Source organism: Lissotriton vulgaris, chromosome 10, assembly GCF_964263255.1.
Source record: "Lissotriton vulgaris chromosome 10, aLisVul1.2, whole genome shotgun sequence".
Lineage (NCBI taxonomy): Eukaryota > Metazoa > Chordata > Amphibia > Caudata > Salamandridae > Lissotriton > Lissotriton vulgaris.
In genome coordinates this window covers 90,896,418-90,921,962 of record NC_141698.1, presented here as the reverse complement: position 1 = coordinate 90,921,962, position 25,545 = coordinate 90,896,418, and the positions used below count along the sequence as shown (strand labels likewise).

Below are 25,545 nucleotides of genomic sequence, written 5' to 3'. Positions count from 1 at the left end.
TGCTTTCAGTGCAAGTCAGATCGCCCGAAGCTCCAAAAGGTTGATATGGAGCCGGGACTCCGCCGGAGACCAGAGGTCTCTGATCTTCGCCTCTCCCAAGAGGCCTCCGCATCCCAGGAGGGACGCATCCGCCACCACGGTGTGCTCCTGTTGAGGAAGGGAGAGTAATCTGCCATTGACCCAATCGCGATTCATGAGCCACCACTGTAATTGTTATGCAGTGCCCTCCGAGATCTGGACATGATCGGACAGGTTGCCCTGATGTTGTGCCCACTGGAACTTCAGGTCCCACTGCAGAGGCCGCATATGCCATCTGGCATGTTGCACTAGCAGGATGCAGGAGGCCATCAGGCCCAGGAGCCGGAGGGTCATCCTGACGGAAACCCGGGATAGAGGCTGAAAGATCGGAATTATAGCCTGAATATCCCGGACTCGCTGCTCGGGAGGATAAAACCGAAACTGCATCGAATTCAGAACCGCTCCAATGAAGGGGAGCTTCTGAGAGGGACTCAGGTGCGACTTCGGCAGGTTGTTGGAGAATCCCAGAAAATGCAGGAGGTCGACCGTAGACTGACAACTGCTTGGGGCAAACCCGCCTTCAACAACTAGTCATGGCAAACTAAAAATGCTCCTGGCCTACTGTGAACCGCAGGTGACGCCGACAGGACGGGATGTGAAAATATGCGTCCTGCAAGGCCAACACTACCATCAAGTCTCCAGGGTCGAGGGCATTCAAGACCTGAGCCAGAATCTTGAACTTCTCCTTCCGGAGGAAGCGATTGACGTTCATGAGGTCAAAGATGGGGCGCAAGAATGTAGTGGGAATAACCACCACGTCCTACTTCTGGCCCAGGAACGCGCTCAATGGTCCCCTTGGCCAAGAGGGCCATGACTTCCTCTAAGTGGATACCAGCTGAAGCCCGTAAGCCCTTAGTACAAGGCCTGATTATAAACAGACTTGATTATGACAATTCACTGTTACTCGCCACAAATGAATGTCACATCAGGAAGCTGCAGGTTCTGCAGAATACGGCAGCACGCCTCGTCCTGGACCTGCCTCCTAGATCCCCCTCTGTACCGTGCCTAAAAACCTTACACTGGCTTCCTGTGAATAAACGGATCACGTTCAAAACATTATGTATGGTACACCAACATATGTATGGAAGAGGCCCAAAATATTGGACCATGAAACTCACATGGTACATGCCAAGGAGGCAGCTGAGATCAAGCACTGAGTCACAATGCAAACGGCCAGAAATGGAGGTCGCGCTTTCTCCTTTTTGGCTCCATCTCTCTGGAACAAAACGCCTCTCAGCCTTCGCACAACCTCCGATCACACTAGTTTCCGAAAGAAGCTTAAGACCTGGCTTTTCTGCTAATCTTGCTACCTACCCTTTTGGTCAGAGCCGTCTGCATGCGCCATAAGACTCTTTTGGACATGATATGTGCGCAATACAAATATCCTGACGTGACTTGACTAGGAGAAGCACGAAGTGATCCCCCGACATGCTGTGGAACTGAGGTGGCATTGCTGGGAGGGGGGGGGGGGGGGGGGGGGGGGGGACTCGAAGGGGAGAGAGTAAGCCCTCCGGACGAGTTGCAGCACCCACCTGTCGGAAGAGACAGAACGCCAGTACAGGAGGGGATGTTGAATCCTGGGTGCACCCCAAGGCTCGGACTAGGAAGGCTTTGAGGTGGATGCTGCAGGAGCGGAGGTGGACTGACCAGCACGCTGGCCCCCTGTGCCGCCACGGCGGCCTACACGCCCACAGCCGCACTGAGGTTGATTCTGCGCAGGCTTCTGACTGAACGAGCGGGCAGAGGCGCCCCTTCCATGGCCACGAAAGGAACGAAAGGTAGACGTGGCTGGGCATTTGGTGGAGAGACCCAAGGACTTGGCCGTAGCCAGAGAGTCCTTGAAATGCTCCAGCGCACTGTCTTCCTCATCGCCAAACAGGCGAGTACCATCAAAAGGCATGTCCATAAGGGAACTCTGGACATCCCCACGAAAACCCAGTGGACCGCAGCCAGGCATGGCGATGTAGGGCCACTGTTGTGGAGATCGCTCTCCCTAAAGAATCAGCGATGTCCCGGCCACACCGAATGGCAAACTTCGCGGCACCCTTTCCCTCTGCCACCGCCTGGGAAAAAACAGCCCGAACCTCTTCCGGACACTGGGGCAGTGTCTGCACCACTACGTCCCACACAGCGTGAGAGTAGCATCCCAAAAGGCATGCGGTGTTGATTGACCGCAGCCCCAAGCTGGCAGAGGAATACCATCTTTTTTGATTCCTTATCCGGCAGGCGGTAGGGTAGGCACTCAGAAGTGGAGGCCTGAATAAACAGGCTCTCCGGAGTGGGATGATTTGTCAGAAAGGCCGGGGGTGCCGGGCGATGACGCCTGGCCACATTCTTATCCACAGGAACCCCCATGGCTGGCCTAGACCAGGTGTCTATCAAAACATCCGTCAAGGCCTCATTAAATGGGAGCAGAGGTTCCATAGAACTTGCCGCCGGCTGAAGCACCTCAGTAAGGAGGTTGGTCTTGTGAGTGACAGTAGACAGATCAGGGTCAAGGGCCTCAGTTGCTCTACAGAGCACCATGGTATACGCGACACCCTCCTCCATGATGACGGGAGGAGACATAAATCCAGGTTCGGAGGAGAAGTCAAGGCCGCCTGCGTCCTCTGGGTCTTCCACCCACTCATTTTTTTCACTGCCGTGCAAGAGGGTCTTCCAACCCCTCCCAGTCATCCCTCTCCTCCACAGCCCGTGGTACAGGCGGGGGAGGCACAGGGGAAAACAAGTGCTCCAACGGCACCGGGAAATGCGCCGATCTGGCTCCATGTTCCAATTAGGATCCCAAGCCGGAGCAAAGGGCAGAGGTGGAACTAACAGACCCATGGCGGTGCTGGGAACGGAGCCGTAGTGGGCGCCGGGGCCCGAGCCGCCTGAGGAGGACCCTGAGGCGCCGGGGCTGGAGCCAGAGGCAGAGGACCTTGCGGCGCCGGAGCCGGAGGCAAGCAAGGGCCCTCAAAAGGGACAGCAGGGCCCGAAGGCGCGCCGGTGGGAGCCCTAGGCCTGAACAGGCAGTCCATGGAAGCAAGAAACTCTTGCACCTGGGCCGGAGTCGCCGACGGACCTGGATAAGGTGGGTAGGCCACGGGACTCCCAGGCTCACACGGAGCCACAGGGGAAGGACCCCTGGCTCCCTCGTCCGGAGACAGACGGGGGGACGTCGGAAAGCGAACACGCTTCGACTTTTTCTTCTGAAGTCTCTTACCCGATTCCGAGGGTGAAGACTTGGACCTGGAGGAGGGTTCATGATGGCTCCGCAGCCGGTCCCCCGAGCGACCCCTGGACCTCAAAAGGCACGGAGAGGACTGCCTGGCCTCCGGCAGCATTCTGAGCAATGGCCAGACAGTCTGAACATGACCGAGAGTCATAGTCGCGCTCTAGACAGTAGAGACAGACGCCAGGAGTCAAATACTTAAAAGAAGTAGAGGCAAAAGTCTCAAAAAAGTTAGTCAAAAATTGTCTAGGGCCAGACTTTATTGTGGAAATGCCTATGTTCGGTACAATAGGTTTGAGGTAGACAGAGCGACAAGTTTTCACAATGAACAATCAGGCCTATTGCCTTTATCGTTGGGTTGAGTCAGATGCCATATGTCAGAACTGTTTATTATGAAAAGTTGCAAGAAAGGCATTAGAGCGGACTTATCTACAGTGAAACAGATTTGGTAATATTAGAAGGCCTGTGTGGTTGGGTTGTCATTACACGGTGGTAAAACCTGTACGCAGATTTTTGTTTACATTGAGTATCAGATTATGGAAGTAAGGAAGGATTCTGATGTTCCCTGAAAAACCCTTGAGTAGAAGATGTGTCCTGTGGAAATCCCCGATAGGCCTACTTAAGAGAAGGGTTCATTGTTTTGCCAACTGTAATGTACATATTTTTATTATTATAACTGAATGCAAATAGTGGCCTTGTTGAAATGGCTATGTTCAATACAGTAGGCTTGAACTGTTTATGGTTACAAGCTAGTTATAAAGGCTACCTGCCAGATTAGTTAACTGGGAAAAGTTAAGTTGGATGACATATGTCTGATCTGTTTAATATGAAAAGTTACCACAAAGGCAACAGGGCTTACTTATTTCAACTGAAAAAACATGTTAAGGCCAACAGGTTGGACGCTTGTTCATTGTGTTTAAGCAATACGATGGGTATTGTGTTACACATAATCTCACTGTAGGAATTCCAATAGAATGACAAGACGCCTGTTAAGTCAAGACTCGTTTATTGACCATCCACTCTCCTCACTGACAGAAGCACCAACATTCTATTGTCAGCTTCGTTTGGGAAATACCAACTGGGACCAAAGGGAAGGGGTGGACGGAAGATACCACTTCTATAATTCAGTTACAACACATCTTCTTTCCATATGGGGTGACAATGAAAACAAACCTAATTCCCCGGTTGTGGGAACAAGGGTACTGCAGAAGGCATTGGACAAAGTAAACCAAAAACAGAACTAAACATGTGCATTTGCAACATTATCAAAACTCCACCATTGACCGTTTTCAAGTTGGACCACATTTCTTAACACTGACTATTTTGCAAGGTGAATAGAATTTACTTTGGGTGGCCCCCCTTTTATTGTTCTTCCTGGCTTGTACCATGTCACCTACCTCCCGTTTGCCACACTTCACCCCGTGTTTTTTGTCGTACCACTGCTTGTAGTTGTCTAGGTGTTGCTTGATCTTTTCTCCTACTTCCTCCAGATCCACTTCTCTAGCCTCGCCCCCACTTAACCAACTGGGATTAAGTTTTGTGCAAGGTTCTCTACCACGCAATGCCACAAAAGGAGATATGCCCGTGACCTTATTAGGTGAGGTGTGGTATGCCCACAGACATTTCTTAAGTGAACCTCCTATGTCATGTCCACTGGTGGCAGCTAACTGGATATGTTCCTTGATGATCCTGTTAGCACGTTCCACTAAGCCATTGGCCTTTGGGCAAAACAAAGCTGTGGTCTCATGCCTAATGTCCATCTTCCTGAGGAAAGCTCGCATTTCTTCTGAGGTGAACTGTACCCCGTTGTCGGTCACAAGGGTCGCATGTATACCCTCTTCACAGAACACATTATCCAAGAACTCAATCACCAGCTTGGTGGTGAACTCTGAACGAACTTCGGCTTGATCCAATGTGTAGTGTAGTCGATCAGGACTATCATGAATCTCTTCCTTTCTCCTAAATCCTGCATTGGTCCAATGATGTCCATGGCCAACTTGCTCCATGGTTTAGTTGGCACCTTTACTGGGGATAAAGGTGCTTTTTGCACTGCCTTGGATTTGTCGCTCCTGGCACACGCCCCACATTCGTTTACAAGTTGTTCAGCCATAGCATCCATCCTGGGAAACTAGAAACTTGACCTTACCCTGGCTTTGGTAGTGCTACGCCCCAAATGGCCTTCATGTGCCAAGTCAATGACCTTCATCCTGAGTTCTTTGGGTGGTACTACCCTGTTTTTGCGATAGATTCTCCCTCCAATGACACTTAATTCGTTCCTGACTTCCCAGTAATCCTCAATGCTGGCTTCCAATTCATTCTTCTTATTCGGCCATTCTTTTTCCATGTATTCTTTTAGGGTAGTTAGCTCTTTGTCTTTCTTCATATTCTCCTCCCATTCCTTCTCCGTGATCGCAGGTATCTCCATCATTAATATGGGACTGTCAAGAACTTCTTATGTAGTCTCCACTCCTGGTAGTGGTGACCTCGACAGGAAATTCTCAATTTTGTTTTCCTTGCCCGGAACATAATCTACTTTGAAGTTGTAATGTTCCAGTCCTAGAATCCATCTGCTGATACGAAGAGTGCAATTCTCAAGTCCCTTCACTGAAAATATGAAGGTGAGGGGCTTATGATCAGTACGGATGGTGAACCTTAAACCCCACAGGAAAAACTTGAAGTGTCTTACAGCCCAGAAACAGGCCAAGGCTTCTCTTTCGATTACCGAGTAATTGCGCTCTGGGTTTGTGTGGCTCCTGGATGCAAAAGCGATGATCTTCTCCCACTGTCCATCCTTCTGAATTAGGATTGCCCCCAGGCCATTAATGGAGGCATCTGTAGCCAGTATGGTCTTCTTGAATGCGTCAAAGGTACCTAACGCAGGTGAGCTTATAAACTCTTCCTTTAATGAGTTCGCCACCGCATCATGTTCTTCATTCCATATAAAATCTTTGTTCCTCTTCAAGAGCTCTCTCATCGGTTCACATTTGGCAGCAAAATTTTCAACATACTACGACATATACTCCATAAGCCCCAGGAAGGACTTTAACTCCTCTTTATTCTTGGGGCTTGGAGCCTCCTTCACCGCCTAGATCAAACTGCTCTTTGGTCTGAACCCATCTTCTGATATGGAATGTCCCAGGTATTCTACTTCTTTTACTTTTATTTTACATTTCTCTTTTTTTACAGTTAGGCCCGCATCCATGAGTCTTCCAAAGACTTGTCTTATTACACTGTCAAGTTCCTCCTCAGTTTGACCAAAGACCAGTATGTGTCTTGGAAACACATGGTACGTTCGACTCCTTTGCATAGCTTTTTGAAATATGGCCGCTGCGGACGCCAGCCCAAAAGGCATCCTTTTAAACATGAAAGCCCCTACTGGGGTGATGAACGCCGTGAGTGGTCTCGACTCTGGATGCAGCTCAATCTGGTGATATGCCATGGATAGATCTATCACACTAAAGTATTTTGCAGGACCCATGGTACTCAGCATTTCATTTATTATAGGCAAAGGATGTCTTTCCACCCATATATTGTCGTTGAGACTGCGCAAATCCACACAGAGACTAATCCCATCCCCACTGGACTTTGCCGCGATACCAAGCGGGGCCAACCATTCTGAGCAGCTGATAGGTTGGATTATGTCTAAGTCGCACAGCTTGCGCAACTCTTCCTCCAAAGGAGTTTTTAGCTTGTGTGGCACAGGGCGTAGTTTATGGACAACGGGTCTCGCATTGTATTTCAACTTGATCCTATGTTGAAACTTGTGCAAACACCCCAGCTCCTCCTTGAACAGTTGTTTGAACTCTTCACAAATGTTTTCATCCTTTAGGGACCTATCTGTGAGCAAAACTTGTTCAACGCTATTAGAATCTAAGATGATACCCAGCTCTTTCTGGTGGACCCACCCTAGAAGATTGGACCCTGATTTCACCACATACACTGTTTCATAAGTCTCCCTGTCCTTGAAACGTAACTGTACATTTTTCATGCCTAACAAGGGTATAATTCCTTTGTTGTAACCTGTGGGAGAAATATCAGGCATTTTTAATTCATTCACATTGCAATTTCCCATAGCCACAAAATCATCCTTGCTCTATAAGGAGAATGGTGAGCATGAATCAGCGTACATTTCTACACACTTCCCATCGATGAACACATCGCACTTAGGATATATGGAGTTTATGGTACCATTAAGATCCTTTAACTGCAAGATTATCTTTCCACATCTCTGCCCTATGCACTTAACTTCCTTACTTGTACCCCTCTCCATGTTCCTCTCCTGATCTCTGTTGTCCAGTCACCATCTCTACATACTCTCGCAAAATGCCCTCTCCCATTACATATTTTACAGGTAACGTACCTAGCAGGACATTGGAAAAATGTAGCAAAATGATTATTGCTACCACACCTGTAGCATTTGGGGCCCCTTTCTTTGGTTTCTCCTCGGATGTTGATATTCTCCTTTAACTTCACCTTGTACACATCACTCCTGTCCTCCTCATCATTTATAGAAGCCACAACTTCACTGCTAGGTTTCATTTCTTTAATACATCTAGCAGTATGCTCCACAGATTTAGCTATTTCGATAGCTTCCCTTAATCCTGGATTTTTTGCCAATAATTTCTCTTGGATGCGAGGGTTGTTAGTGCACCTCACAAGCTGGTCCCTTATGAGGGAATCAGTTAAATTACCAAACTCACATAGTTGAGTAAGACCCCACAGTGAAGCTATGTAATTCTGTACTGTTTCTTGTTTACCTTGGCACCTTTTAAAGAACTTGTGGCGTTCTAACACCACATTTACCCTATCACCAAAATGCTTTTCCAGTTTTCTCATGGTCTGCTCATAAACATCTAGGTCTCCTTCCAACTCCCCCTCCTGTTTTTGCATAGGCAGTGACTCATACACTTTGCGCACCTGTATTCCCAAATTGTGCAGCAAAATGTGTTTCTTCCTTTCTGCTTTGTATTTTTCACCCCCTACCGCTATTAGGTAAGATTCAAACGATTTCACCCATTCCTTCCAACTGATTTCTGGTTCACCTATATTGTTTAGAAACGGCGGAGGTTGGCTCATGCTTGCTGCCGCCATGGTTAACAGGAAAATGTGGGTAAACAGGGGGGTGCTCAACTACAAGGCATACAATATCAGGCCAAATAGGGTGGTTCTAACGATAACATTTCCTTCTTTAACACAATGCATCAAATAATAACCAGGAACATCACCCTAACATAAGTTTTATATTCCGCAAGCTTCCTGAATGAATTAATTAATTTTAATGCAGTCCCATGAGACGTTGCAGTTCCTGGCCCCCAGGAGGGTTCTCTAACCAGTTTTCCGTTTTACTTTCCTTTTTTTTTCCCAGTCAGACCTCCTGCGGTACACTCACCACCTCGTAAGCATTTGGAAGAAATACCTCCGATCTTGGCAACGCATCTGATCCTTAGGGTGACACATACATTCCAAGGGCTAAATCCACGAAACTCTCAACCCGAGTCAACTCCAGTTATTTTTTCGTTGTTCCCAACACCGGACTGCTTCCTGGTTGAACGCCCGGCTCAAAGTGGCTGGTGCGCCGGAAATGACGATGATCCGGCTAGTCAGCTGACGCCCAGGATATTCGGACTGACTATAAGCTGCAAGGAAACGCCGCGCCTGCTGACTGGATACGCTGACTGGATTCGCCTCTCCCGCTTCACCAGCCTGCTTGACCCCTAGGCGCCGGGATTCAGTAAACTCTTCAACCCAATGTTGAGATGATGACAAAGACTTGCCTCACGATGCTGATCCGCAGTTCCGACCCCTTGAAACATCCTCGAACTCTTCTCCCTGACGTGCCTGGATTCCGGTTGGCCGCTCCTGCCGCTACACTCACCCACTATGATGTAATTGCTCATTCACAGTGTAGGATTTATACGTTGCGCACAATAACTTATTCCGCCTTTACCAGTTCACTTTCCTTTTTACTTCGAACGTCAAAACCCAAGCCTCTATGCGCTTCCTCACTCTTGCTCATGGGCTTGCGCACGCTTCCCTTTGGATACTCCACGCAGGGGATGGACTACATAAAATACGATACAATGTCTCTCTGAGGAAATACTTCAATACTTCAGCATTAGTCTCTTATCCTCTAGTACAGCTCGTAACCTCTCTGGATGCTTTCTATGAATTTAAACTGATGTCTACCTTTTCCGATGTTCCCTTCGTTCCGCTCAAGGCTTGCTCTCAGTTAGTATCTTCCATACATCAGTACCTCTTCCCTAGATTTCTTCTTTCATTCTTCTGGTTTTTTGATCAACTCATGTGGAGAGAGCACCCAAGGGGGAGATAGTCAAGGCTGCCCCCTGCACAGATCCGTCGCCAGTGTAGGAATTCCAATAGAATGACAAGACGCCTGTTAAGTCAAGACTCGTTAATTGACCATCCACTCTCCTCACTGACAAGAGCACCAACATTCTATTGTCAACTTCGTTTGGGAAATACCAACTGGGACAAAAGGGAAGGGGTGGACGGAAGATACCACTTCTATAATTCAGTTACAACACTTACATATTCCAGTTCCAGGCAAGTTTTTTTCCTGCTGGTTACTTCCTCTCAAAAACAGTAAACTGTAGAATATCTGTATTGAGATGATCCGAGTTAGGCCTTCTTATAAGGACTTGTATATTGTTTTGCCAGCTGTAATAATGTGACTGTTGTCTTGTGTTGAAGCTTCTGCTGAAAGCAGGAGGTCTGGTTTTTATTTTTTTATTTTTGGCAAGCCAATGATAGAGGTTAAATGCCGGTTTGATTCCTTGGAAGTCCGAGGACAGTGGTCGTATTGGTTTCTTATCAAAGTTTGCACCAACGGTAGTAGACCAGACTTTAGTTAAAAGCTGGAGGCTGGTAATTTATTATACAGAATCTCACATTAGCATAACATGCAACTGTCTTGGTTACCCTGACGAACTCTGGGATTGAAAGATTTGCACTGCAATATTTCTAAACTGGCCTATTAGAAAGAGTTGCATCTATTTTTGCCACATAATTATTTTTACATTTTTAACTTTGACTGTATGCCCTATGTCTGCCTTGTGGGAAAGTTAATGCTCAATAAAGTAGGCTTTAGTTGGAAATGCTAAAAACCCAAACATTTAGTATATAGCCTGACTTTGTTCAGTGACAAAAAGTTTTTGTCAGATGTTGTAGACCCGATCGGCTTAATATGAAAAGTTACAACAAAGGCTGTTGGCCTTCATTATCGTGGAAAAACACCTTTTAAAGCAAATAGGCCTCTAATGGAGGTCTGTTATAAAGCCTGTACACATATATTGTGTTACATGTAATCTAACAGATTACAGTAGGAGGCAAAGGATTTGTTGTTGGTACCCCCACTAGCAAACCTTCAAAGTAGAAGACGAGCACTGTGATAATCCTCGTTAGGTCCATTTAGGAAGGGTTGTATATTGTTTTGCTACCTGGAATATTGTACATATTCAGAAAGTTATGCATGGATGCCGGGTGGTTGCCTTTTGGCAAAGCTAATGATCACTACACTAGGCCAGTATTGGTTATGGTGGAAAGTCAATGGTAAAGGCAAGAGACCTGAATGGGTAATTTATAAGACATCACTGTTAAGTCAATGGTAGTATATCACAGATTCATTCATTTTTTATTCACATAAATCTCAGGAAAATAACTTCTCCTTTAATGTCAGCATGGAATGCAGTACTATTTGGTTTGCATTAGCAGAACAGTAAACAATAAAAGCAAGGCAGTCAGAGACCCTTCAGAATATAACATTTTAATGCTACACCAAAACAATATAAAAATTGTAGACAATTCTCCAAAGCTTTATCTAGGTAAGTAAAATGTATTGACACCTTTCTGCTCTATTGAAAGAAATGTGAAGCGGAGTTCAACACTGCTCTCCACCCAGTGTTCGTTTTATTTGTGAAAGATACATTGTAAGCTGTACGCAGTGATGTTCAGCCTGCGTATCATCCTCCATTGATCAGAAACCAAAAGAAGAAGTTGTTCTGTTGGTGACCAACATTCAGAAACATGTAGAACACTGGTCAGATGACTCTGCCAGGAGTCGCACAGTGAAAATTATTGGTTCAGTAATGAATGAGAAAATAAGAAGCAGGATGGCATATGGCTATTGTGCCAGGGACTCAAACATACATGCTCGAACTTCTCAGAATCATCTTCTCCGCCAGTAACGTTTCCACAACGAATTCCCGCTAGTAGGTGGCCACATCTAAAACTCCACCCCACTGTTTTGCTTATTATTTCTTAAGAGAGGTGAACTCTGACAAACGCCTATGAACTTGTTTTATATTTTTTATAAAATGTGGCAGGGACATGGACCCATTTCAGCGACGGATCTTGCTTCACTGTCTTCTGTACAGAACCATGTATATATATCCTTATGTTTCAGGTCGCTCTGGTTCTTGTGCTTCAAACAATATAATCAGCTTCCAAAAGAAGGATCCACAGCCTGCCACTATTATTTATTTTTTTAACATTTTCCTACTACTGCGGTGTGTATCTCTATATTGTGGAGATTGCTGGGAAAAGAATGACAAGGTGACTATGGTGATGTATTAGCCGCATAGCTGGGATTTATTTAACTAAGCAGCCACTTCCGGACCAAGAGCAAATCCAAACATTTTTGTATTAGCACTAATACTATGTGATTCGGCAACAAGCATATATGAAGTGCCTGCTTCTCTGGTTAAATAAATAGCACACCAAAAGTCACCTCAAAACAAATGGGACTGGCTATTATTCCATTCATACGTGTTCCGTTTACTCCAGCATTCGTATACTTTACCAGCTGGCATCACTCTACCTGGGAGGAAGAAGATGGATTGTATATGGTTTGCATACTTATCTGTGGTCTTCTCAGCTGACTATTCCATTGTAATAGCATGACAGAGCAAAGACACCACATATTTACCTTGCCATCTTGGATCTTCCCCAAGTATCTTTTCTATCATTGCTTGACTTGCTAGAACACCTGGCTGTAGGTCAGGGATGCCATCACTGTTTCCGAGCTGCCCATTTTGTAAGGCTTCCTGTGCCTGCATTTCTCTGAAACAAATTACATTAATTAATCTACTTCAACCACTAATGAATTTATTTTAAAAAAAAACACAGCTTTTGCTTTGATAAAACATTCCCTAGTAGGGAGTTTGAAAGAAAGTAAATGCCACTAGGCAGCAAGCTGTCACCAGACTTGCATGTTGTGTATGGTAATGAAGCTACAAAAACGAATGAATTACACACAACATAGTCTTGGTTTAAAGTTAAGAAAATTACTTTTGATTATTTTATACATGAATAAATATGGCTGAGGTTCAGCCAATCATCAGATCAGAAAATTCGGTATCCAGTGAAAAGCCATAAAAGGCAAACACATAGATAAAATACAAATGCATACGTACATCTGTGACAGCCTAGTTTAGAAAGTCCCAAATAATAGTAGTAGTACATCTGTCTGAGGCTGATTTCCCACCCTTTTTTCTCATTCTTACAGCAGGCAATAAAAATGTATAAACCGTTAAGCACACAAATTCAGATTGAAGCAGCTGGAGATGCAGTAATGCGGCTGTACATAGTCTTATATTGAGAACCTTTAGAAGTGGTAGTAGGAACAACTTCCTCAGTTTATCATGAACTCACAAAAGAAAATTAAGTTTAGCAGATTAAATTGATCATACAGGTCTACATCAAGCTCCAATACCCTACAAGAACCATTAAGATGGGAAACCAGATAACGAGCTGTGTCAAATCAAAAGCGAATTAAATTTTAAAAAAAAGTGTCTGGCATTCTTAATGAAGCCCAAACAGGGCTCCATAGCCTCAGTGGTTGAAAGGAAACAGTTTATGGCTGCCGCCTTCCTGATCAATGTAAGGCATTCATTTCCAGAAATAAGTTGGCTTTAAATGTACTTTTATAAGTTCCTCCCTGGATGTAGAGATGCACACTGGGTTGCTGAATTAATCTGGTCTACTTAACTTGGCAAATTGCTCTTTAATGTCTCGCAGCCACGGATGGACATAGCGTTATCGAGCCTCAGGCCGTCAAAAATCCCAAGACTGTAACAGTTAGTTTCCTCTTTTGACCAGATTGAGATCCAGAGTATTAATGGGCACAATTTAACAAAATCCTCATTAAAAAAAAAAAGCCACGGGCAATTTTAGGTGGCACTTATAGGTCGAGTAACTGGTGGGGACACAATCTCTTTAAAAAGGCATTTTCAGATCGCTCAATGTTGTAGCATCGGATACACCCCAGATACCTACACCATATGTAGCACCTGAAACAGATTTATCTTGGAAAATGTTAATCATGGCGTCTAATGGTTTGAAACCTATCTTGGCTGAGAAGCAGAAAACTGCAGCAGTGGATTGTTCAAGCTGGGACTTTCTTAACTTCAAAAGCTGCTGCCAATTACACTTCGCATCAAACTGGACCCTCAAAACAAGTGTAGACTGGTATGCCCATTATCCTAAACTCCTTTATCAAATGTGTTGTAGTTTTTAGATTCTTGGCAAAACAGGTTAAAGTAAATGATTTGGAGATGTTGATGGTTAAATTCAGCCTGCCCACAAACAGGGTAAAAGTCTCCGGAAACCTCTGCAGGCCAAAAGCAGTTCTTGCATTACAAAACAATTATCAGCATAAAGTAATATAGGTGTTGGTCTGTTTCACATCTTCGGAGTATACACCCTTAAGTTGGCCATCGTGCGCTCTAGGTCATCGATATAAAGAGTGAAAAGTAAAGAGGCCAGGCCTTGCCTGCCCCCTCTCCAAATCCTAAATAGGCTGGAGCACTCACCGCCTCAGTTGAATCTAACAGAAGTGGTGATATCATTGTGCAATTGTCGAAGTAGATCTTACTTACGGTGCCATATGCCCCGAACCTGCCGCTGCTGGGGACCCCCTGGGGGAGTGGCGTGATGTCCTCATCCGTGCTACGCAGTTGGACTGCGGCGGACTTGGACAGTCTAGGTGACTTATATAGTGATGGGGAGCTACTGTCCTTTGAGACTCTGACCGCCGACACAGATCTACCGGCGGGGCAGTTCCTGACGCACGCTAAGCTTCTCCGAGTACTGACGGGGACGTGGGGAGATCTGACTCAGGAACCGACCACACATAGGTTAATACAGTACCTGCATGTGATGGGCGATGGTTCCCATCTGGTGCACTGGCTGGCACAGGCACTGCACCATCATACCCAGTTCTCCTCCCAACGACTGAGAGAGAAGTGGACGGCCGACCGGGGTAGTGAATGGTCGGACAAACAATGGGCCGCAGTGCTGGCTGGCGCAAAGAACATTCCTCGTAATGCGAGATTTAAGATCATCCAATATTACATAATACACCGCGCGTACTTGTCCCCGGACAAACTAAATCGCTACTTTGGCCTTGCCTCTTCAGCGTGCCCCAGGTGCGGACTCCTGAACTCGGATCTGCTACACGCACTCTGGAGTTGCCCTCACCTTACCATGTACTGGTCGGCGGTCACTGACACATTAGCGGCAGCCACGGGCGACACTCTTCCTAAGACATGGGAGGCATGCCTACTGGGGCTCTACAAGAGGACCAAGCAGACCAAACTGCAGGCACGCTTCTGGGACCTGGAGCTCATAACAGCCAAGCGGCTCATCACAAAACGCTGGAAGAAAAATGCGCCCCCCGCGACCGGTGGACTGGCGTCGCTCATTTGCCAACTGGGCTTGCGCAGAGAGCGTGACATTACACAGAGAGGAGACGGCGGGACTTCGAATGTACCCAATTGCCCAAGAGTGGGACACTACTCTGACTGCATACCATCAGGCTTGTATCCAGGCTGGTATCACATGAACGCTTAGTTATGGAGCGGTGATAGACCCGTCACCCTTACATTTCCGGAGTCAGACCTCTCCCCCCCCCTGTTGTTCCCCCCCCCCCCCTCCCCCTGCCCCGACATGCCTATCCCCCCTCCCCCCCCGGCCGCTGGGGTAACGCCCGACAAAGTCTGCTTGCTATTATTCCCCCCTACCGACACATGGCCGCAGCGATCCTCAATCCACGACCATTCCCGTCCCCACACTGTCCACATACAGCGTTACATAAAACATTAGTGTCACTGATACACTGCTGTGCACGCAAACACTAGTCCGATTGTTGTTGAAGTGTTTTCCCTCCTACTTCCGTTATTTCCCTATTATTTATTTATTTTTATTTTTTTCTCCTTTATTCTCTTGATTGGCAGTTGGCATTGTTTCTGCTGCGCTCATGATGATGTTGATTTCTCCTGTTCCATTTAACTTTTCTTCAATGTTTATTAAATACTGCCATGATCACACGACTATAGCCCTGTATCCCATATGGTAATGTGGGATGCGATTCCTGTCTCTGACATCGTCCGTGCCACCCAGGGAACACAGCCTGGAACAACTGCTGTTGACTATCATGAACACTTTGGCCCTTCTGCAGTGACATACGCTGCAGGCACTGCAACCTAAGATTTCTCCTGAGACTGAGAATTGCGGACTAATGCATCTTCCCTGGCTACTGTTTATTTTCACCTATATACGACCGAAATGTCGAAAATGTTACCGACTGGGTAATGATTGTCGTTTATATGACATTATATGATCTACTGGCTTGTTCTACGTTTTGATTTGTGAAATTAAATAAAATCTGGGAACGTTGGTCTCAAAAAAAAAAAAATGGACGCTTCTACTAAGTTGAAGGTTAGTTTGCCATTGATTTCGTTCTACCTACACCAGAAATCGGACCAGTGACTCCTTCTATGGGAGGATATTTATAGATATTGGAAAAGTGAGATGCCCGTTCCTCAATAGGAATAGAGACATCGGAAACTGCACTGTGAACATCCCTAAAATAAGATGAATTCACTGTCTTCCAAAACCTGATACTAACAGCTTTTCCTCTTGAAAAGCGCATCTTTGTACTGAATCCTACACAGTCTGATTTCCTCTGGGACACAGGGTATGCTTGAGGGCGGCAATGCGTCGCTATTAAGCAAACTCCATTAAATAATTTCTTTTTTTTGTGGCTTCCAGACCTGAAAGGGACCATCATAAGTTTTCTGATAGTCTGCCAGATTAAAATAAAGGAGTTCAACTGGATTGCCATCTTACCCCAAACAAATAAAAATGTCTCTCAGATTCAAATTCAGCAATACAGACAAAAACTGCAGAGGGCCAACTGTGGCCCATTTTGGTAATATGCCCTTTTTCTTTTGGACCAATCATATTTTGTGGTGGCGAATATGTGGGTAACTTCATTCAGCCTTTCAGAAGCAAGTCTGGTGTGTGGCTAACTGTTCACCAGCCCTACTAGCCATTCACTGTCTCAGGCCAAACCTGTGACAGAATGTGCAGTATTCATATAGGATTTTTAGTGGCAAACAAGACTTTTGATTCTTACACTTTTTGTAGATATTAGCCTGATAGTGTGGTTGCTCAGCCCAGGCGTGGCAAGCTTTCAGAGGCAATATTTCCAACTCTGCAGATATTCATGAAGTGGAAGTAACTTACTCACCCATCTCATGCAAACGAAATGGTCATTCTTTTTGACCCAAGTATTTCTAACAAACAAGTAATTTACCTTTAGTAATGCATTGTCTGGTAGATACAGGATCTAGCAGCAGATTCCTTACTTTAGAATCTTTCCTTCGCGCAAGACTGGATCCGGAACGCTTTTTCCAATTGAACACCGGCGCGTCGGTAGAGGAGGTCACGCAACTCCATATCAACGTCGTCCACATGATGCGTCATCAACAATGTCCATATAACCTCTTTCCTGACATCAGTTTCTTCCATGACTATTTTCCACGCTCAAAACGTGGAGCCACATAAAGAAACTGCCTACTGAAACAGTGTGCTGCTAAAATAAAAGACACCCTTGTGTCGAATAATCACTGGATTCAGCATTTTTTCTTCTTCGTCAGGATAGGACTGACCATAATGAAATCTTTGAGGCAAAAGAAGACTCGGCTCATAGAGCGGGGAGGACGGTAGGGTCGTTAAGGAATCCGAGGTTAGATCCTATCTCTACCAGATAATGCTTTACCGAAGGTAAGTAACTTGTTCATCTCAGAGACATCTAGCTGCACATTCCTTACTTAAGAATCAAATGCCAAAGCCTTACCATCACGGGCGAAGGGTCTGCGAACTCAGACCATAAAAAGTCTCTTACTATAGCAAAACTGGTCCAGAACAAGAGAAAAAGACCGGACTTTCATAATAATTTAGATGAGCAATAACCTACTCTACCACATAAAAAGCTATGGAAGGAAACACAGTTAAGTAAAGTCACATGACATTTAGACTATGAGAACAAAATACCAATGTTAGTATGACAAATCTGTGTTAGAAACCAACCAACAATACGAGTATAAAACTATTAGCATTCCTGACGGGATCTGAATCATGCATTCTCACCGCACAATAACTGTGGATGGATTCACAGTAACAAAAGTCATAAAAACGTAAAACGCATGGTGATAACATTAGTCACGGACAATAACATTTGTCACCAAATAACCCTATGATAATAAACCCATTTGGACTTGCAGCCAGGTCAGAACCACGTGTTAGAACCTGTGGAACAAAGACCGCTAATGGAGGAAAATAGAGGATTTACAAGCAGAAATAAAGGTGAACCCTGATAATAATAATCCCTCCTTGCCTACTACCACAACAAGAAACACTCTCAAGCATTTTCATACATACTTGCCCAGCCTGCTGTATAGACAGCGTACGGGGACACTCTGGAAAGCCTGGAGTCTGCCAACACGGTACATAAAAGTACCCTCCCTCCAAAGGCTGCCCAACCGGATGAGGCTTAGAGTCATTTCGGAAATTAAACAAACTTAGAAGGCAAGGAGAATGCACGTGCTGAGCACGCTCCCAAGTACGTTCCTTGGCGGGGATACCCCTTCCAAACCTCAAGATAGAAAAGCTTTCCCTGTCCTCTCCTAGAATCAAGGATATGTTGAACCTCGTACTCCTCTTAATCATCAGCCACAAGTGGGGGTGGTGGTGGATTGGTTTGTGTGGTTGAGGCAAAGAGCTTGAGCAAAGAGGTATGGAATGCAGGATGATAATCAACAGGTAGCTCTAACTTCTGATGGATAAATCTGCCAGTGGATTCCTCACCTTGTGAATATCCCCTGCGTCAGCAACATTCGGAAATTCTTTTATAGCTTTGTGCCGACGTGGACGACGTCATAGAGGCACGGCATCGCGCGGCTCCGCTGACTTCACCGACTCCATAATATGCCCACGTCGGCGTGATGACATCGGTTCCCTTTTTTCCGCGTCGTCGACACTAACGGTTTTCGAGGGATCCTCTGTAGCGTTGATAATACCTTTGTTACTATTGTGATTTTCTGTGTCTTTTCCAGTGTTCTGACTCCTGTCGTGATGTTGACTAAGAAGACTTGTTTCAAGCCGTGCGGCGAATGCGGGAAGATGATGTCAATCACTGACCCGCATGATGACTGCATATGGTGCCTGAGTTCGGATCACGACGTCCAAGGTTGTCATTCCTGTAGGAAGATGAATCCAAAGGCCCTTCCAGAACGTGAGGCGAAGCTCCTGGTTGCCCAATTAAAAGGTAAAGAGGCCAAGAAGAGTTCGAGGTCGCGGTCGAGGTCCCGGTCGAGGTTGGCTTCGAAGTCGTCATCGGGACATGCTTCCAGATCAACGAAGAAGAAACATAAGAAGAGGAAGCATGGGTCAAGGCACCATTCTCGAAAGGAGTCGGATTCGAGAGCGAAGTCGCCTAGTAGACTACATCGAAAGGATATGGTATCTCCTTCTCCGGCGCGGGATCCGGAAGGTGAGGCCTTGCCCTTGGAGACGCCAGAGCATTTACCGGCTCAGGCGTCAAATCCCTCTCCGGCTTCGTCTCGGTCTCCAGTTCAGGAGGAGGAAGAGGTTTCCGTTCCTCGGGGTTAGACGACTCCAGCTCACCAGCCCGAGGAACAAGAGGAGTCGACTCCGGTGCAGCCTCCTTGAGAGCAGCCGGTTGGTTTGTATCCTCCTTTTCCGGGTCCAGGACAAGACCCTTCGCAGTTCTTAAATGCCATGTATGGTGTTTATGCGAGAGCCATGTACCCCTCTGGAGCACCGGCTGGTCCCATGGGTCCGTTGGCATACAATTTGGGAGTTCCCCAAGCTTATGCTCAGGCGCCGTTCTTGCCGTTTATGCCGGCGCCGACACCGCCATGGCATCTCTCGGCGCCAAAGTCATCGACGCCGTTTCCTGCATCACCGGTTCCGGACCGACCTCAAGATCTTCGGCATGGTCTTCCAACTCTGAGTTCGGCTCCATCTTCGACGCCGGCCCTGGCTCATTCGTCGTCGATTCCGGATCCGAAGACGTCGCTCCGGAAGGAGAGGGCGAGGCGTGAAACCCAGCGCCTTTTGGAGGAGCAGAGATATAGGGAAGCTGAGTTTGAAGAGGGTGAGCTTCAAGAGTCGGAGGACTATTTTGATGATTTAAGGGAGGCAAGTGGACTAGAACTGTCCCCTGATTGGGATTTAACCTCGGTGTCGGATGCCCCTTCTAAAGATGTGGCCCCCTACCATGTGATTATCAAGAAGGCAGCGGATCTGCTGAATTTGACTCTGCCCACTGCGGAGTATAAATCAAACATTTTGACTGAAGTCCTCCATTCTCCCTCATCTGTGGTGGAACCTTTGCTTCCTTTTACTGATGCTTTAACAGATCCTATCCTGGAGGTGTGGAGTAGGCCTCTTACGGCTCCTGCGGTTTCTACGGCCGTTGCAAGGAGTTATAGAGTGGCTCCTGGGGACACAGACTTTTTGTCCTCTCATCCTTTGCCAGAGAGCTTAGTGGTTCAGGCGGCCTGCTCTAAAAGATCTGCAGGTGCTTTTCCCCAGGTACCTGGTGATAAGGATTCAAAAAAGCAGGACCAATCTGCTAAGAAAGTTTTTTCATCAGCAAGTATGGCCCTCAAATCTACGGATGCCACTTGCCTCTTGGGTCGTTATATCCATGCCTTAATGGATACTGTAAAGCAATTGACCCCTAAACTACCTGAAGAGGACAGAATTTTTTTTAATGAGGTGCTTGCTGACACTCAGGCTGCTGCTCGGCAGGTCATACAGAGCGGAATAGACACAGCGGATTCAGTGGCTAGGGTCATGGGATCTTCGATTTCCACCAGAAGAGCTTCCTGGTTGAAGACTTCTGAGTTCTCTACAGATGTTCAGGCTGCTTTAATGAATTTGCCCTTTGATGGCTCAGGCCTTTTTGGTAAAAAGGCGGATGCTGTATTGGAGAGTTTCAAAGACAGCAGGGCAACAGCCAGGTCTTTGGGGTTGCAGACTAGAGGATCTGTGAGCAAAAGGTATTGGGGCTTTGGAAGATCTTCTTCTCTCCGTCCCTACAAGCAGTCACAACAGCAGCAACAGCAAAATCCGTTGTATAAATCCTACAGGGGCAGGCAAAGAGCTTGTCCTCTGGGATGTCAGGCATCCTCCTCCTCCTATTCCTCTACGCACCCCCCTCCTACAACAGCAAAGCAGCCCTAGATCCGCCATTCCAGATCATGCGGGTCCTGTGGGGGGCCGGCTTACTAATTTTCTACGGGATTGGGAATCGGTGACATCGGATCTTTGGGTTGTCAATCACTAAGTAATTTCCCCCAAATTACCCTCCTTGCCAGGGGTTTTGCACAGAGGACCACCTGCTGCTCCTGCAGGAGGAAGTCCTGGCACTGTTAAAAAAAGGTGCGATAGGGGTGGTTCCAGAACAGGAAAGGGGTCAGGGATGCTACTCCCAGTATTTCCTGATCCCCAAGAAGGATGGCAGACTTCGTCCAATCCTGGATCTCAGGATCTTGAACCTTTACCTGAAGCAGGAGAAGTTCAAGATGCTCACCCTTACACAGGTTCTTCAAGCGCTGCTGGAAGAAGACTCGATGGTGTCGATCGACTTACAAGTTGCTTATTTCCACATCCCCATTCTGAAGTCGCACAGGAAGTATCTCCGTTTCACGGTGGGTTCGCAGCATTACCAGTTTGCGGTCCTTCCGTTTAGTCTTACTACTGCGCCTCGAGTCTTCACCAAGGTGATGGCTGTGGTGGCAGCACATCTCAGAAAGTCAGGGATACCGGTATTCCCTTATTTGGACGAATGGCTGATCAAAGCGGGATCTCCAGAGAAGGTGCTCCATCATCTGCAGGTTACAACTCAGTTGTTGTACAGGTTGGGTTTTTCAATAAATGTACCCAAATCTCACCTGGTGCCCTCCCAGCGCAACCTGTTCATAGGTGCGGTACTGGATACAACTGTATGTCGGGCATTTCCTCCTCCACAACGAATTCGCGACATACAGGAAATGATTCCTTTATTTCACAATGGATCGGTCGTTGCAGTCCTGAAGGTCCTTCGTCTGCTCGGTCTCATGGCTTCTTGCATTCTGTTGGTCAACCATGCACACTGGCATATGAGGGCTCTCCAGTGGTGCTTCCGCAGGCAGTGGTATCAGCACAATGGAGATCACAGGGAGTCAGTCAGGATCTCCAGAGAAGCTGCGGCGGATCTGTCTTGGTTGAGCGTGGAAGGCAATCTGTCTCAAGGAAAGCCCTTTCAACTGCCTCCATTGGTAGCCACAGTGATAACGGATGCATCCACTCTTAAGGTGGGGTGCTCATCTGGGGGATCTGGAGGTCAAGGGTCTTTGGTCTCTAGAGGAAAGGTTGCTTCACATCAACCTTCTAGAGTTACGGGCGATATGTTTGGCTCTCAAGGCCTTCCTTCCTTCCCTTCTTGGTCAGTTGGTGCAAGTCCTAACGGACAACACAACCGCGATGTGGTATGCCAACAAGCAGGGAGGAGTGGGGTCGCATTGCTCTGCAGATAGGCTCTGCATTTCTGGTCCTGGGTGCAGGACCATCAGATTTGTCTGATGGCAAATCATCTAGCCGGAGTTCTGAACGTACGTGCAGACAGTCTCAGTCGGCAGTTCTCAGCCGACCACGAGTGGAGGCTTCATCCAGAGGTAGTACGTCACATCTTTCGGACGTGGGGGACTCCTCAGGTGGACCTTTTCGCCACTCACGAGAACTCTCACTGCCTGTCATTCTGCAGTCTCCAGAATCCGATGCAGGGAGCTTTGGGGGACGCGTTTCAGTTGAGTTGGGACTCACAACTCCTTTATGCATTTCCACCCATACCCTTGATTCCTCGGGTTCTGAGGAAGATTCACCAAGTCATATTGATCGCCCCGGATTGGCCTAGAAGGGTGTGGTACACAGATCTTCTCCACCTCTCCTCGTGCCTGCCGCTCCGTCTCCCTCTCAGTGCAGATCTCCTCTCTCAGATGGAGGGGCAGGTTCTACACCCCCACCTCCCAGACCTTACACCTTCATGCCTGGAGATTGAACGGGGCAACCTGAATTCCTTTTCTCTCCCACATGATGTGGTGGATGTCATTTTATCGGCCAGGAGTAACTCCACCAAATCTATTTATTCTTATAGATGGACTAAGTTTGTTTCTTGGTGTGGAGAGAAGTCCATTGACCCTTTAAAAGCTAAATTGTCTGATATTCTTCAATTTGCACTCTCTTTGGCGCAGTAGGGTTTTGCTGTGGCTGCGGTCAAAGGTTATCTTTCGGCTTTGTCGGCTTTTCTCTGTCTGCCGGATCAGCCATCCTTGTTTAAATCTCCTGTGTTCATGAGATTTTTAAAGGATCTCATGAATAAATTTCCTCCTACTCTCTTTATTGTGCCTCAATGGGACTCGAACCTTGTGCTTACTTTCTTAATGGGTTCACCTTTTGAACCTTTGCACAGGTGTCCCTTGAGACTGTTGTCTTTTAAAAACTGTCTTCCTAATTGCGATTACCTCTGCAAGGAGGGTAAGTGAGCTTCATACTCTTAGTTCGAAGCCCCCATTCTTGACCATTCATGCTGAACGAATGGTACTCCGGACCAGGGCTGCTTTTCTGCCTAAGGTTGTAACTCCTTTCCATCTGGGGCAGTCCATTACCCTTCCTACCTTCTATCCTCCCCCTCACCCTTCCAAGGAGGAGGAGGAGACTTCATCGCCTGGACCCTAAGAGGGCGGTGAGCTTCTTCCTAGACAGAACAAGAGAGTTCAGAGTGGATGACCAGCTCTTCGTTGGTTTTGTTGGTGCCAGAAGAGGCAAGGCGGTGCACAAGCGCACGCCGTCGAGATGGATTGTCTTGTGTATCAAGATTTGCTACGCTCTGGCGGGTAAGGAACTTCCGTAAGTTTTAAGAGCTCATTCCACTAGAGCAAGGTCTGCTACGTCTGCTTTGTCTAGGGTGTACCTGTAGAGGACATTTGTAGAGCAGCGACTTGGTCTTCCCTCCACACTTTCGCGATGCATTACTGCTTGGATTCCGAAGTGAGGAGGGGCGGCCACTTGGCGCGTTCTGTCCTCCAGGATTTTCTGGTATAGGAGAGAGGACACCCTCCTCCAGGAGTGGGGACTGCTGTGGGACTCTGTCCACAGGGTGAGGAATCCACTAGCAGATGTATAAGATGTAGAAGCTGAAAACAGCCTTATTTGCCAAATCCCTCTAAGTTCCTGCACCCTCGGCCCTGTCAGATCTCTGTTTAATCCCAGCGCTTGGACGCCTCTGGGCAGCAATCGCGCTCAACAAATCGATAATAATAATAATATTAATCCATCAGAAGAACAAGTTACTTACTGTGATACAGCGCCCTCCCCTGCCTCTCCGAGACGGCGTCATCCGGGTCGATCCCCGTCCTTGACAACGGAATCAGAAGCGTCCCTGACAACCTGGACTCCATCCCTCTGTCCTTCGTTTCAGGGACCAATCTGAATCGGAACAGCACCGGAAGCAGTAGCCCGTGACCCCAGAAGACCCTCCCTGATCCTGGAGCAGGAGACCGAAAAAGACAGAACTGAGGGGAGAGAACTGTTCAACTCTGCAAACTAGTGGCGAACTGCGCCCTGTCGGCAGAACGGAGAAGGTCGTTCCTTATGCGGATCGATCCCCAGTTGGCCGAAATGGCAAATACGGAACCGGGCACGCTGACTAATGGCATGCTGTTCGGGGAAAAGTTTGTGAAAGGAATGGGGAAATATGTAAATACATTCTCCGCACTGGAGAAGGATCAAGCGAACATCAAGAAAGCTAACGGCCGCCGAGCTAATCAGACCTCACGAGGTTCCGAACAACGTGGCAGAGGTGGTGGCCAACGTTCCAAGTTCTACCCTGCCCGCAATAGCGGGGATAGGGGGCGACAAAACAGAGGATACAGAGGACAGAATTACTCCTCCGGAGACAACTCTTACTCAGGTAAGCTTAATGCAAGCTGGGGATGTCACGGTGGGAGGTCGGATTGCCTTATTCCCTCACGTGTGGGGGACTCTCACTCAGGATCCTTGGATCCTTGGATCACTCAGACGGTAAAGGGGTTTCAAATAGAGTTTTATGCCTCGCCGCATCAAGTTCAGGTTCCCCTTCTGCTACGTTTTTCCCTTGCAGAGATGTCTTTCATAGACGACGAGGTTCTGTCATTGTTGGAGAAAGAGGCAATTGTGCACACTGTTCCTCATCCGTCAGGGTTTGTAAATACCACCTTTCTAGTGCCCAAGAAGGTCAAAGGTTTCCGACTGGTACTCAATTTGAGGGAATTCAATTCCTGGGTAGTGTATCGCCATTTCAAAATGGAAGGGATACATTTGTTGAGGGACATCCTGTTGGAAAAGGATTGGATGGTGCGTCTGGATTTGAAGGCTGCATACCTGGTGGTGCCTATTTTTTCTCCTCATCGGAGATTCCTCCAGTTCCAGTGGAGAGACCAGTGGTTCGAGTTCACAGCCATGCCCTTTGGTCTCTCGTCCGCTCCTTTGTGTTTCACCAAGTTGTTAAAACCTGTGGTTCAGTATCTGAGGGAACGTGGAGTACGACTCATAGTGTACTTGGATGACATTCTGATTAAGGCACAGGATATAGGCACAGTTCTTCTTCATCTGAACTGGACGGTCCAACTCTTGTAGGAGTTGGGATTTGTCATAAACGCTCAGAAGTCAATTCTAACTCCGACACAGTCAATGGAGTTCTTGGGGTTTCAAGTGGATTCGATCACGGCTCAGATACTGTTGCCTTGAGGAAAAGAATAGCTATCAAGAAGGAGTTGAGGAGAGCTCTTGCCTCTCAGACTATATCACAGGAACTGTAGACGCAGACGAACTCTCCCTCCTAGTTG

General features: G+C 47.1%; 1 protein-coding gene and 1 long non-coding RNA gene across 2 annotated transcripts in view; one reads left to right on the top strand and one right to left on the bottom strand.

Moving 5' to 3' along the window:
• The window catches only part of UNKL (unk like zinc finger), a 370,451-nt gene that overhangs the window by 268,291 nt on the left and 76,615 nt on the right, over positions 1–25,545 (bottom strand). The window contains exon 4 of the mRNA XM_086940574.1: positions 12,237–12,370. Within this exon, the coding sequence (XP_086796700.1) occupies positions 12,237–12,370 (134 nt within the window). The remainder of the gene's footprint in view (positions 1–12,236; positions 12,371–25,545) is intronic.
• The window catches only part of LOC147684733 (uncharacterized), a 31,460-nt gene that overhangs the window by 3,112 nt on the left and 2,803 nt on the right, over positions 1–25,545 (top strand). The gene's annotated exons all lie outside the window — the stretch shown is intronic.